This window comes from Pseudophryne corroboree, chromosome 3 (genome assembly GCF_028390025.1).
Source record: "Pseudophryne corroboree isolate aPseCor3 chromosome 3, aPseCor3.hap2, whole genome shotgun sequence".
NCBI classification, from domain to species: Eukaryota; Metazoa; Chordata; class Amphibia; order Anura; family Myobatrachidae; genus Pseudophryne; species Pseudophryne corroboree.
The window spans coordinates 523,224,175-523,240,008 of record NC_086446.1 but is presented as its reverse complement, the minus strand read 5'-3'; the positions used below and the strand labels follow the sequence as shown (position 1 = coordinate 523,240,008).

Here is a 15,834-nt window from a genome sequence, read left to right as displayed (position 1 = left end):
CCTGGGAATAACCCTGGTACTGAGCAGGGTTGTGGACCTGGGACATCTGACCCAGGTCAGCTCTGTTCTTACATAGCCACAAGACCCGACAAAACCTGGGTCCAAAGGCTATGTGTGAAAGGGGGTATAACAGGACATTCTTGACCCAGGGCATTAAAATGTCTAGTTACAGCTCTACATGTTACTAGCAGTGTTTGCTGTACGAGACTCCATTTATCACCTTCATCGGATTACCGATCACATAAATTAATTTGAGCATTAAATGAGATTTTGAGCAATACCAACTTTACCTTCAGTTTTATGTTGTTTAGTATTTTTACCAAAGTACATAAGGGACATTCTACTAATTGCCAGTGTGACTGTATCTCCCTAGCTCTCCGTACATACAGCATAACTCAACCCAGTCTGATGACATCATCATCACGGAGGCTGTAGACTAATAGAGTAAAGATGAAGGTGGTGATGATGATTATTATACTTTATAAAGTGCCAACATATTGCACAGAGCTGTACTTTGAGGGGGATCTTTCGTACAAATAAATTACACATAATGGGGCAGATGTATTATCCTGGGAAGGGATAAATAAGTGATAAAGCAGTGATAAGCGCAAGGTGATAACTCACCAGCCAGTCTTTACGGATTAGAAAAATTACAGTTAGTTAAGAGCTGACTGGCTGGTGCGCTATCATCTTGCACTTATCACTGCTTTATCACTTCTTTGTACCTTCTCCAGGCTTAGTACATCTACCCCAGTGATGAGAGAGAGCTAGCCCTGCCCAAATGAGTATTCCCTGAGTAAGTCTACGTAGCGCATAATTACGTACGGAAACTAGATGCTGTCGCCATGTTTTGTGCGTACAGGATCGCTGTTGTAGGCTGAGACACACCCATAAACAGGCACAAAACGTTATTTCAGTAGCAGTCCTATTTAACAACCCATGGAACATAAAATAGACACATAAATTGACGGCAGATAACCATATGGCCCATCCAGTCTGTCATTTAGGGTTAGAGTATTAGGGATAGGCTATTAGGGTTAGGGTAGGGGGATACGGTCATTAGGTTGACATGGTCACTAGGTCGACATGGAAAAAGGTCGACATGAGTTTTCACATTTTAAAAAAAGTTTTTTGAACTTTTTCATACTTTTTACGATCCACGTGGACTACGATTGGGAATAGTAACCTTGCCCAAAGCTCACTCGCCATGCGAGGGGACACGGTGCACTGATTGGGGTTCCCCGTCACTTTACGAAGAAAACAACACCAAAAAAAGTTTAAAAAACAACAACCTCCTGTCGACCTAGTGACCATGTCGACCAATAGTGGTCGACCTAAGTGTGGTCGACCTAATGACCCATACCCGGTTTAGGGGATTGGGTATTTTGGATAGTTCTTTAGGGTTGGGTTAGTGGTTTGGGTTATTTATTATTATTATTATCCTTTATTTATATGGCGTCACATGGGATCTGCAGCGCCCAATTACAGAGTAAACAAATAAGCAAAACATGAAGACAGTGACTTACAGTTCAATACAATATAGGACAAGTGCAAGGTATATAAACATAGCTGCGTCAGTAAACAGCACTGAAATAAGTATCAGGGAGGCAGTAACCGAGGGATTTGGTGCCGTCAAAGGGAGTATTGAAAAGAAGATAGGTTAAGTAAGAGACGTAAAAGCACATGAGGGAAGAGGACCCTGCTCGTGAGAGCTTGGGTTAGTATATATGTAGCCCAGTATCCGATGATAAGTCTATAGTCAATAGGGCGACACCAAATGGTTGACATATATATGGTAGACTTGGTCAAAAGGTCGACACAGTATATGGCTGACATGAGTTTTCTGAAGTTTTCTTTATTTTTTTTCAACTTATTCATACTTTGCCATCCACGTGGATTACAATTGGGAAAGGTAACCTGTGCTGAGTGCAGCATGGCGAGCAAAGCGGTGTACTAAAACAAAATAAAAAACATTTATGTCAACCCTTTCATGTGTGGACCATTCCCATGTCGACCTTGTGCATGTCAACCATTTTTTTTATTTGCTGACCTAGACACGGTTGACCTATTATACCATAACCATATAGCCCTGTGTCACTGCAAGTGATGTTAGTGTAGAACACATTTTCTAAACTGTAGGAGCCAGGATGAAAGTGTTAGAGCCAGACCACCGCCCCCACCCCCCCCCCCCCCCAAAAAAAAACAAAAAAAAAAAACGGATAACTCCCCTCCCCCACAGCCACATTACTGAGCAGCTTCCTCCTCAGAAAAACCAACCCCTAAGGGGTGACCCCAGGTTAGCCCTCCGTGGCCACACTTCTGTGCAGCATCCCCCCAGGCAAACAATGACCCCTACCTCCCGCGACTACATTAATGAGTAGATAAACCCACCGGGCAACCAAGCCCCCTGGTCACACAACTAAGGGGGTGCCCCCAGGCAAACTACATCTCCACAGCCACACCCCAGATTAACAATACCCCACTCTGTGGCCACATCACTACCCCCTCCGAAGCCGCAATAACCAGCCACATGTAGACCATCTTAACGGAGAGTGCTATGCAGCTGGAATTTGGAGTCAGCAAATGGACATGCACAACAGTCAGCACAGGCTAGGAAGGACACTCAGCACATGCACTCCTGTGCATAAAGTGTCCACCACAATACAGGCATGTTGAGGCTGCTAAGGCTAAATGAGGAGCTGCTTCTTCCCTCCAACCATTGATAGAGTCCGTTATCTACCTTTTAACATTAGCTATATACTAATACCGTGTAGCCGTAATGGCCGCTAAACCACGTGCACGTGCTACGCCCTCCGTACGCTATTTGCGTATGAAGGCCTCGCACGTGGTACGCAAATTACGTACACACGCTACGCTGGGTGTATGGAATACACACAGCGAGAGTACACACAGACAGTACTTTTATAAACTTTAAACACAGAGCCTGATTATACTGTAAGTCTTAGTATTGAGATACTGCAATGATATACCACTGGTTAACCTGGATATTTAAGCAAGCTGTTTGAGTGATTGAGATACATTGAAACCCTTTGTACTAGCTAGAGAAACACAGACACCTTGCTGAGGTTCCAACACCTTTACTAACGAGATTTAGTCATGTAAAAAGGGAAAAATACAGTTAACATCTTATACACTACAGACTAACATCAATACTTAAAAATGATAACTACACATATACAATATACAACAGTTTAACAATAACAGAGAGAGAGAGTATGGCAAATACAAACAGAGAACAAGTTGGTTACAGAGAAAAACTTACACACTGGGGAATGATCCCTGCGCAGTCCTGATCACCAGCTCCATAGTTAGTCAGTGATGAAAACCTTTTGTGGAGAGTAGACTGAGCTGGCCCAAACTGGCTGCCTTATATACACTGCATACAGTACACTACAAAGGGACCTATATCTCATTGTTCATTGGACACAGGAATCTGTCTTCACATTACAACAAAAGGTCATAGGTTTGTTTGAACAGGTGGGCTGTGACTATTCCAGACTGCTCAGGTGGGAGGGAATCTCAGGATTCCCACCACATGGACAATGAACCGCAAATACAGTAAATGTCCAGAAACTATTTATAGACCTAACTATACGCAGGAGCAATTAATCTCTACCTAACCAGCATCGGATTGTTTCTAATAAAGTACTCTTCGGTTAGGTACCAAACACCATCGCTCAGACCCTATCTGACCCTTCGTATCATGCAAAGAGGAATTCCTTTGTTCATGAACCAGTTATACTAAACAAACTTACAGTTATTATTAAGGGGACCATTACCTATAAAACATACTATTCGGATTAACTATGTAACGATCGAGTCGCCCACCAGACGCACACAAACTCTACCGTAAATGCACATACCACACGCCTGAGCGCACGACCGCGGAGGCGCCGTCACGCAACTGCGAATATGCGCACGCACGGGAGAGAATGTGCACGTGCAGCGGGCAAGCGCATGGGGTTAATATATGGCAACGTGCAGCATGATATTTTTCGACTTTGACACCATATTCTGGTAGCCAGGCAGCAAAATATAGGGGCCATGGAGACCTGGCCCCTGGGATTTGTTGAGCCCTGGTGTAGAATGACCGCAATTGTGTGAGGGAAAGTTCCATGACCAAGTGTGGGTGATCAAGTGACTATCATCACGGGTGAGGGGCCAGTGTCTGAAAAGTGGACGAGCTTGACAGCTGTGCACATCACCAGAAAGTAACTGGACACTTTATCTGTGAGTGCGCCATTGTGGGACATATTCTCTGCTCATTTTACAACTTTTGTACTGTGCAAAAGTTTAGGGCAGGTGTGGAAAAAATGCTTAAAAGTAAGAATGCTTAAAAAATAAAAGTGTCAATAGTTTATTTTTATCCATTTCCAAAATGTAAAGTGAATGAACAGAAGAGAAATCAAATCAATATTTGGTGTGACCACCCTTTGCCCTTCAAAACAGCATCAATTTTTGTAGGTACACTTGCATACAGTTTCTTAAGGAACTCTGAAGGGAGGTTGTTACAAACGTCTTGGAGAACTAACCACAAATCTGTGGATGTAGGCTTGCTTAAATCCTTCTGTCTCTTCATGTAATCCCAGACAGACTTAATGATGTTGTGATCAGGGCTCTGTGGGGACGATATAATCACTTCCAGGACTCCTTGTTCTTCTTTATGCTGAAGATAGTTATTAATGACATTGGCTGTATGTTTGGGGTCGTTGCCATGCTGCAGAATAAATTTAGATCCAATCAGACGCCTCCTTGATGGTATTGCATGATGGATAACTACCTGCCTGTATATCTAATGTCTGCTGCCAGCGGGCGAGGGTTCCTGCTGTGCTTACCAATCAACAGTAATCTGCAACATTGCAGACACTGGGGGAGGGTGCAGGGAAGCAGCGGGACAGAGCAGCAGTTGCTGGAAGATTCTTTTCCTGCAGCCACCCACACACAGTGTATCTGACTGGTTTCCGTGTTTGCGACCAGATCAGATAACGCACTGCTTGGTTTGGTTGCAAATGATGTGACTATGCCAGGCAAGTGGTTACAAAAGGTAAGATAATGTTAGCAGGAACTGCAGTTCCTGCATATCTGCCTTCACACACTTTAAAGAGTTAATCAGTAGTTAAAATCCCGTTAGTTAATTAACTGACAGATTATTTTAGCTGAAGCTTAATTTAGAGAAGCAGACACCGTTTTATCACAGTGTGTAAGGAAGACTGGTTTCCACAATCTAGTAGCTTTTCGTATTCTAAATACTATGGGTTTGCACTATGGGCCTAATTCAGACCTGATCGGAGATGTGCATTTTCGCACAGCAGCGATCAGGTCTGAACTGCGTATGCGCCGAGGCCGCAGTGCGCCGGCGTATGCCAGACAGCCGACGGCTGTCTCAGCCCTGCGATCACCTCTGACTGATTGACAGGCAGAGGCGGTCGCTGGGCGGGCCAGTGGCGTTTAGGGGGCGCTGTCTGGGCAATGCAGGCATGTCTGGACTGCTGGGGCGTGGGCCACGGTGAACCGGGCAGCGACCAGTAGCTCCCTGACAGCACGCAGGAGCTGCGCTGGTGAGGAGCTACTCTTCCAGTACAAAAGCATCGCCTTTGTGCGATGCTTTTGTACTTGTGCGGCAGGGCCTGACATGCGGGGTGGACTAGCCCTGTGCTGGGCGTCTCCCCGCATTACAGGGAAGCTGATCGTAGATGTGCTAAATTTAGCACATCTACGATCGGTCTGAATTAGCCCCTATGTTAGCAGCTGGCAGGGTGTGTAAATATATACAAAATGCACCCTGTGGTTATTTCAGCTTGGAAACTGATAAAATAGAAATCATTAGTCTCTCTGATAAATGCAGTGTCACTATAAGCTAACATTTATCTGAATACTTGATGCACCAAAGTGAAGTGCTCATAGTGTGTCATACTTTCACAAGACATTCTTACACACGTTGTTTATTAAGCCATTTATATAACAATCCCACCGATCAGTTTATTTTGATAAGAAAATGTATCTTTCTGAATTGATGTATTTTATTTGCAAAATTGTTCTGTTGAGAAATTGATGTCGCCGTCATTGCAAGAGCGTGTCTCTGGTCATTTGGTTTCAGACTCCTAGCCCATTCATGTAATTGGAGTCAGAGGCAACCAGTCAGTGTCAGGCCTGAGGTATTTTGTGTTCCTGATAGTGACACTGGTGGACCAGTGGTGGAAGTCTGATGGGGGAAACTGGGAGGCCTGAGGTAATTCTTGCACATGGACAGAATGGAATGATTAGCAAGTGCCAGTCAGTTGGCTAATGCCCAAACCAGAGGTGCAGAATCTTACACACCAGCGGTCTTCACTAGGGACCCCACAAGGAGGTATATACTCAGCTGCGTCCGACGTGTAGGTTGCGGCTCTCTAGCTGGGTCTTCTGGTACTACGCTAGAATGGAAGAACTGGTGGGAATAATATGAGCTTGGAAATAGGACTGGAACTGATGGCGTATATGTTAGACTAGAACCTGGTGTAGACTGTCAGCTGGAACTGATAACATAAGTCTCTCTGAGTGGCACTGATGTAACTAGTATCAGCTGAAACTTGTGCTTGTATCGGGCTGGGACCGATGGTGCTTGTATCATGCTGGGACCGATGGTGCTTGTATCATGCTGGGACCGATGGTGCTGCTATCGGGCTGGGGCTGATGGTGCTGCTTTCGGGCGGGGACCGCTGGTGCTACTATCGGGCTGGGACCAATGATGTGATACTGAGCCTGTATCAGATGAAGAACTTAACCAGGTAAGGATCAAAGATGCACTGTGCTGAGCTGGTATTCACAGGTACACTTGAATCTGACTTGATTTGAAGAATGCTCCGTGTTTGGGCTGAATGCTGCAGGTGTAATGATTTAAGCTGAACGCAGAAGATCTTAATTTAGTCAGTCTGGAACTGACAATACTTGCAGGAATATGCAGACACAGCAAGTGTTCAGTAGTCAGTCTGGAAATGACGAGCACTCACAGAGAGTGTAACAGGAGTCCGGCTTGAACCTGGCAGGAAAGACAGACAGCGGGCAACTATGGGAAAAGAAGTCAGAGGCTGGAAGCCCAGAAAGTTGCTTTAGGAAGTGACGGTTTGTTCAAGGCACTGGTAGCTAGCCAGTGTCTTCCTTATATCCCTTTTGGCTTGCGATATTGGTAGGCAGAATCACCTGACCACAGTGGATGCAAGGATTGGAGGATCCAAAATCAGCTGACTGCGGGTGTCATGGTGGCGCCCAGGGCACGGAATGGCAGCCAAACAACAGGGTTTATGGAGTGGGGTACACTGAGCACAGCAGCAGCGCAGGGGAGATGGATAGTCATAAACAAAACAAATTTTGAAGCGCCTGTGTCCTAAGGATTACAATTTCAATCCACACCTTCAATAAAAACAAACACATTTTTAGATTGTAGATTATGAGATAGTGAGCCCACGTTCGCCTCTATGTAGGGGCTGTGTTTACCCCTGATTAGATTAGAACAGACAAGGATTAAAAAATAGTGGCGCTCATGGGGTCAGAACTCACAAGGAATATATAAAGAGAGATGATGATAGATGATCATCGGCTCTCTGTATATATTCCTTGTGAGATGGATAGTCAGTATGAGAACCTGACTCCCACAAGTTAGTGCACCTGATAAAGATCTAAAATCTGTTGTGCCAGATACAGATTCTCTTTTAGGGTCACATGATGGTAGAGGAAGTAGAGTATCATGGGTCTGTATGAACATGCATGTTGTGCAGAGGGCTGTTCTATAGTCTTTCTGCTTTTCATGTTTTTATAAACAAATGTTATTTTATTGTTGCATGCTAACCCCCCCCCCCCCCCTCCCCCAACAAAAAAAGAAAAGAAAACGTAGTTATTCATTAGTAGGGCATACCCATATAGGTCAAACAATTGATGCAGTAGTATACGGAAATTTAAAAACAGCAGAAGTAATTGGATGTGAAACACAGGTTATATATTTACTCCAAACAAAAGAGGATAAATAGCCATGACCGCACAGGACTGTCTCCGAGTGTATTCAGTAGACAGACAAACATGGGGTATGAAGATCTTGCATATTTCAGCGTGTATTTGTAACAATTCCTGAGGCAGGTGCTCCCGAAACAATGGGGAGGCATATTAATGAAGCTCTTGCAGGTCTTGAAAAATGACTGGTATCTCCTTCTGTAACGAGGCTACCAGCCAATCCATCTTAAATGGCTTCTCCAGTAAAAGCAAAAATTGTGTTATTGTGGCCTGTTTTCACAAATGTAACACACACTGCTTTGCTGCAGCTTAAACGGTGTATACATTTTTTTTCACCCTCTTAACCCACATGCCCACTAGCAAAATGACAAAAGTGGGCCATTGAAGTGTATGGGGTAAGTAAATAGCCAGGTGATGGTCAGAAAATTGCTAAAGCTGGATTCAAAACTGCTTAAATAGGTGAAAATCCCAAAGACAATGCACAAATCTTCTGTATTTTGAGCAGGTTTGACATTTCGCTAACCCAATCGGATACACCCTATGGAAACGTTCTAGAATAATTCCACTTACGTTGCTGATGGGAGCCATGTAATAGATTCAGGTAGTGTCCACAGTAGCAATTCATCAGTCAATTAGAGCAAGGTCTGTGTATAGGTTATTAAATTAAATTTGATCATGTAAGAGAATAATGAACGTATATCACTTTATATAAAGGGTTTTTCCGATGTTCAACTCCACAGACTTCCCAGTCACTCAATTGGCTGACAAAGTAAGGATATGTACTATTACAGACATCTGAGGACCTGCTAGAATCTGGCGGGACATGGAGTGCCAGTTAACGATACTCGTATTATTGTATAACTTACTGAATTAAAGCAACAGTCAAATCAATCTTGAATGCACACAGACCACATACAAGATACCAGGAGACATTTTATGAAAACTGGTCCAAGGAAATAGGGTGAGTATTGCTGATGTTACATTTTTCTAATGCAGTTTAGAAAGTGAGAGCAGGCTCCTAATTAGATGCTGTCTAATTTTTCCTTTGTGCTTGTTTTCAGAATATCCTCCATATATTTCAAACATATTTCTGAATACATCCATCTGAACATATAATTTAGGTCCTGACTGGATTTATGTCTCTTTCCATAGAACAATGGCTCACGTTGAGCACCTGCTTCAGTTTCAGTGTCCAAGTGGTGGTCTGTCCAGATGTAAAGCCCAGATCATATCCTGGAACAAACATATATATGTCTGCAATGGTAGTAGATTTGTGTATGTCTTCAGCATGGAGAAGAAGCAAATTACGGTGAGATATTTTGTATTCTACAGTATATACTTTTTATAACCGTGTTTTCGTGGTTGTATATAGTGAGGCGGCCTCATCACCAGACTGAAACTGTTAACCAGCTGCTGCTAACACACACACACACACACACACACACACACACACACACACACACACACACACACACACACACACACACACACACACACACACACACACACTGTTTCTGACAGTTCATTTCACTGTGGCCTACAGTATTCAAAAGCAGTTTTGCTCCGTACAATATAATGGAGTTCTGCGGATGCCCTTAGTAAACACATTAGTACACTATAGGACTGATTCAGTGGTGGACGCCATAGCACAGCCACTGTATCCTTGTGCTCAGCAGCTGTACAGAATGATGCTAAAGCCACAGGAGGCATCTTAAATATACAGACATGTGCAGTACGGCTCCTGCGCGTGCACAGATCCAGCAGCCATTGGCCAGCTACTATGGGAAGAGCATCCACCTGTGAATCAGCCCTTATGTTACAGGGAAGCTAGAAGAACACGTTTGAAACACTCCAAGTTGAAAAAAATATCAGGGTGTCACTTCTTTCTGTCCATCGCTGCTGAGAAGCTTCTGCTATTAATTTAGCATGGAGGCATTTCTGTAATAAAATATGCGCTTTTTTTTTTAAATCTTGGTCACACTTTAATATCTTAAAAAAAAAAAAAAATTTTTCAGGCTGCGTATTTGTTTCCTTCCAAAATTCTTCATATGGAACTTGTTACACGCACAAATCAGCTGTACGTCCTGTGTGCCCAGTGTGGATTATTCCTTTTGGAGCGCGATGACCAAGGGAGGTGAGAGACATAAGTTCATCCATACAGACCAATTTCCATTCAGAATGTTATGTAATGCCTTCACACAGCCTTTGGTCTGACATTGAGACTGCTTTGATTTAAGTGGAACTGCGCCTGAAAGAAATATTTTGATGTGTTGTAGAAGCGGGGTAACTGTACTATTTTTTTTGCCTTTTGCTTAAATATCAGAACATCTTATAAACATCATTTATGTAGAAATTCTGGACAGGTGATAAATGTTGTGAAGTGAAGGTCACTCAGATGATGCAATGAGGGACCACATTTAAATGTCATTTTGGCTTATATTTTACATATCTGGCTAAACTGAAGCACTGTTTCCACGTTACCATCTTAAGCCTTTATACATGATGAGAAGGTGTTTGCCTGTCTGGTAATTTTCAGTGTAATTGACTAGACATTACATTATGGGGGGAATTCAAATGTTTGAAAAGTCGGTTGGATGTCGTCTGCATTTTCCTATCTAATAGACAGAAAAAAAACAGACACCCAACTGACTTTTCAAACATTTGAATTCCCCCCTATGTTTTTTCAAATAATAGTTGCACATTTTCCAAATATCATGAGATAAAACTGAAAATCAGGTTCTCAATGCAGTGTGATTGTGGGTCACGCCTGAATGATTGAATATGAAATGAAATGAAATGTGATGCTACAAGTGTAAAGCAGTATTGCTCATGGATCTGATTGTTCATTAACTGGGTTAAATGACCAAATTGCGCAGTTTATGGACAGGTTTAAAGCAGCAGCAACCTAAAAAAAAAAAAATCCTAAAAAAGTTATACTATTTCTCTAACGTCCTAGTGGATGCTGGGGACTCCGTAAGGACCATGGGGAATAGACGGGCTCCGCAGGAGACATGGGCACTTTAAGAAAGAATTTGTATTCTGGTGTGCTCTGGCTCCTCCCTCTATGTCCCTCCTCCAGACCTCAGTTTGAATCTGTGCCCGGACGAGCTGGGTGCTGTTCAGTGAGCTCTCCTGAGCTTGCTGTAAGAAAGTATTTTGTTAGGTTTTTTATTTTCAGGGAGCTCTGCTGGCAACAGACTCCCTGCTTCGTGGGACTGAGGGGAAAGAAGCAGCCCTACTCACTGAAGATAGGTCCTGCTTCTTAGGCTACTGGACACCATTAGCTCCAGAGGGATCGTACACAGGATCTCACCCTCGTCGTCCGATCCCGGAGCCGCGCCGCCGTCCCCCTCGCAGAGCCGGAAGACAGAAGCCGGGTGAGCATAAGAAGCAAAGAAGACTTCAAAATCGGCGGCAGAAGACTCCAGTCTTCACTGAGGTAGCGCACAGCACCTCAGCTGTGCGCCATTGCTCCCACATACACCCACATACTCCGGTCACTGTAAGGGCGCAGGGGGGGGGGGGGGGGCGCCCTGGGCAGCAATTAGGACCTCTTGGCAAAAGTTAGACATATATGCAGTTGGGCACTGTATATATGTATGAGCCCCCGCCATAATAGTGTACATAAACGCGGGACAGAAGCCCGCCGCTGAGGGGGTGGTGCTTCTACCTCAGCACTCACCAGCGCCATTTTTTCTCCACAGCTCCGCTGAGAGGAAGCTCCCCAGGCTCTCCCCTGCAGATACACGGTACCAGAGGGTGAAAAAGAGAGGGGGGGGGCACATAATTAGACGCAAAAACATTATAAAACAGCAGCTACTGGGTTAACATTAAGTTACTGTGTTATTCCTGGGTTGTATAGCGCTGGGGTGTGTGCTGGCATACTCTCTCTCTGGGGTATATGCAATTGTGGTCGAATTCCCGAAATTGTCGAATTTCGGGTCATTTTCGACCCAAAAAAAAAATCGCCTATGCAATTCAGTGCTTTCCGACCAAAATACGGACTTTCAAAATTCGACTTTTTGAAATTCGAATTTTTGCAAATTCGACTTTTCTGCAATGATATAAGTGCTGCAATTCGACCAAAGCATATTCAATTCAAGTTTGGAAATTCGACAGCAGTGCTTTTAGACAGCAAATTCGTCATTTTCAATCCGCCACACTTTGGAGGGTGAAAACAAATAAAAAAAATTTAAACATGTTTTTTTTTGTGTTTTTTTTGGGGGGAATAGCAGATCTATTTATATTAGAAGGGATTAGGTACTTTTTTTTTTTTTTTGGGAGGCACAAATATTATTTATATATTTTTTAAAATATTATTTTTTTTTTATTTTTTTTTTATGCTGGAACGGTGAAATCATAAAAAAAAATGGCGTGGGGTCCCCCCTCCAAAGCATAACCAGCCTCGGGCTCTTCGAGCTGGTCCTGGTTCTAAAAATGCGGGGAAAAAATTGACAGGGGTTCCCCCGTATTTTTAAAACCAGCACCGGGCTCTGCGCCTGGTGCTGGTGCCAAAAATACGGGGGACAAAAAGAGTGGGGGTCCCCCGTATTTTTAACACCAGCATCGGGCTCCACTAGCTGGACAGATAATGCCACAGCCGGGGGTCACTTTTATGCCGTGCCCTGCGGCCGTGGCATCAAATATCCAACTAGTCACCCCTGGCCGGGGTACCCTGGGGGAGTGGGGACCCCTTCAATCAAGGGGTCCCCCCCCCCAGCCACCCAAGGGCCAGGGGTGAAGCCCGAGGCTGTCCCCCCCCCCCCCCATCCAATGGGCTGCGGATGGGGGGGCTGATAGCCTTTTGTGATAATAAAAAGATATTGTTTTTTCCAGTAGTACTACAAGTCCCAGCAAGCCTCCCCCGCAAGCTGGTACTTGGAGAACCACAAGTACCAGCATGCGGGAGAAAAACGGGCCCGCTGGTACCTGTAGTACTACTGGGAAAAAAATACCCAAATAAAAACAGGACACACACACCGTCGACAGTAAAACTTTATTACACACTACCGACACACACATACTTACCTATGTTCACACGCCGACATCGGTCCTCTTCTCCATGTAGAATCCACGGATACCTGAAAAAAAAGATCAATATACTCACCTCAGCCATGGTCCAGAGATAAATCCACGTACTTGTTAAAAATAAAAAAAACGCAAATACCCGCTCCATAACGGACTGAAAGGGGTCCCATGCTGACACATGGGACACCTTTCCACGAATGAGACCTGTCAGTGACAGCTGTCACAGAAAGGTCTCTAAGCCAATCAGGAAGCGCAACTTCGTTGCGCTCACCTGATTGGCTGAGCGCTGTCTGTACTGTGACAGCGCATCGCACAGCTCCCTCCATTATATTCAATGGTGGGAACTTAGCGGCTAGCGGTGAGGTCACCCGCCGGTCAGCGGCTGACCGGCGGGTGACCCCACCGCTACCCGCAAAGTTCCCACCATTGAAAGTAATGGAGCGGCTTTGCGATGCGCTGTCACAGTACAGACAGCGCACAGCCAATCAGGTGAGCGCCACGGAAGTAGCGCTTCCTGATTGGCTGAAGGGACGTCAGTGACAGGAGTCACGTGATGTCCCGGCATTCGGGAGAAAGGGGTCTGATGTGAAAGCATTGGACCCCTTTCTAGTCCGGTATGGAGCGGGTTTTTGCGTTTTTTTTTTTTTTAACAAGTACGTGGATTTTACTCTCTGGACGTGGATTTATCTCTGGACGCTGGAAGGTGAGTATAATTTTTTCACAGGTACCCTCGGATCGTCGGAGACCGTGGCAGTCGGCGTGTCAACATAGGTAAGTATGTGTGTGTCGGTAGTGTGTAATAAAGTTTTACTATCAAGGTGTGTGTGTCCTGTTTTTATTTGGGTATTTTTTTCCCAGTAGTACTACAGGTACCAGCGGACCCGTTTTTCTCCCGCATGCTGGTACTTGTGGTTCTCCAAGTACCAGCTTGCGGGGGAGGCTTGCTGGGACTTGTAGTACTGCTGGAAAAAACAATATCTTTTTATTATCACAAAAGGCTATCAGCCCCCCCATCCGCAGCCCATTGGATGGGGGGGGACAGCCTCGGGCTTCACCCCTGGCCCTTGGGTGGCTGGGGGGGGGGGACCCCTTGATTGAAGGGGTCCCCACTCCCCCAGGGTACCCCGGCCAGGGGTGACTAGTTGGATATTTAATGCCACGGCCGCAGGGCACGGCATAAAAGTGACCCCCGGCTGTGGCATTATCTGTCCAGCTAGTGGAGCCCGATGCTGGTGTTAAAAATACGGGGGACCCCTACTCTTTTTGTCCCCCGTATTTTTGGCACCAGCACCAGGCGCAGAGCCCGGTGCTGGTTTTAAAAATACGGGGGATCCCTGGCCAATTTTTCCCCTGCATTTTTAGAACCAGGACCAGCTCGATGAGCCCGAGGCTGGTTATGCTTTGGAGGGGGGACCCCACGCCATTTTTTTTCCGGGTTTTTCACGTTTTTTTACCGTTTTTTAAAATCGCGGCAAAATCCGCCAAATCGGCCGATTTTCGCCCGCGACTCTGGCGAATCCGTTTTTCATTGAATATGGTGAATTCCGGAAGCCACCTTCCGGGATTCACCTGTCGAATTGAGTCGAATTAAAAAACGGCGAAAATTGCCGCGAATTCGACCGCAATTGCATATACCCCTCTGTCTCTCCAAAGGGCCTTGTGGGGGAACTGTCTTCGAAAAGAGCATTCCCTGTGTGTGTGGTGTGTCGGTACACTTGTGTCGACATGTTTGAGGAAGGCTATGTGGAAACAGAGCTGGAGCAAATGAATGTGGTGTCTCCGCCGACGGCGCCGACACCTGATTGGATGGATATGTGGAAGGTTTTAAATGATAATGTAAATTCCTTGCATAAAAGGTTGGATAAAGCCTCAACCCATGCCTGATCCTATGTCGCAGGGGCCGTCAGGGTCTCAGAAACGCCCACTATCCGAAATTGTTGACACATATACCGACGTGGATTTTGACTCCAGTGTCGATTACGATGATGCTAAAATACAGCCAAAATTGGCTGAAGCCATCCGTTATATGATTATAGCAATTAAGGATGTGTTGCACATCACAGAGGAAACCCCAGTCCCTGACAAGAGGGTTCATATGAACTAAATGAGTTATGTGAAAAGGCTTGGGAATCTCCAGATAAAAAACTGCAGATTTCCAAAAGGATGCTTATGGCGTACCCTTTCCCGCCAACGGACAGGTTTCGCTGGGAATCCTCCCCTAGGGTGGACAAAGCTTTGACACGCTTATCCAAGAGGGTAGCCCTGCCGTCACAGGATACGGCCACCCTAAAAGATGCTGCGGATAGAAAGCAAGAGGGTACTCTGAAGTCCATTTCTACGCATTCAGGTACCTTACTGAGGCCAGCGATCGCGTCGGCCTGGGTGTGTAGCGCTGTAGCAGCATGGACAGATACCCTGTCTGAGGAACTGGATACCTTGGACAAGGATACTATATTAATGACCCTGGGGCATATAAAAGACGCTGTCCTATATATGAGAGATGCTCAAAGAGACATTAGTATACTGAGTTCTAGAATAAATGCAATGTCGATTTCTGCCAGAAGGGTCCTGTGGACTCGGCAATGGACAGGTGATGCCGACTCAAAAAGGCACATGGAGGTTTTGCCTTACAAGGGTGAGGAATTGTTTGGGGAGGGTCTCTCGGACCTAGTCTCCACAGCTACGGCTGGAAAGTCAAATTTTTTGCCATTTGTTTCCTCACAACCCAAGAAAGCACCGTATTACCAAATGCAGTCCTTTCGATCACAAAGAGGCAAGAAAGTCTGAGGTGCGTCCTTTCTT

At 45.1% G+C, this 15,834-nt stretch overlaps 1 protein-coding gene across 2 annotated transcripts in view; it reads left to right on the top strand.

Annotated features, from left to right (window-relative positions):
* The window catches only part of FAAP100 (FA core complex associated protein 100), a 93,900-nt gene that overhangs the window by 28,764 nt on the left and 49,302 nt on the right, over positions 1-15,834 (top strand). Inside the window, exons 2-4 of one of the 2 annotated variants that reach the window (XM_063961122.1) lie at positions 8,745-8,965; positions 9,157-9,313; positions 10,020-10,138. In XM_063961122.1, coding sequence (XP_063817192.1) covers positions 9,161-9,313; positions 10,020-10,138 — 272 coding nt within the window. In that variant the 5' untranslated portion in view covers positions 8,745-8,965; positions 9,157-9,160. The remainder of the gene's footprint in view (positions 1-8,744; positions 8,966-9,156; positions 9,314-10,019; positions 10,139-15,834) is intronic. The other variant, XM_063961123.1, reaches the window with a different exon arrangement.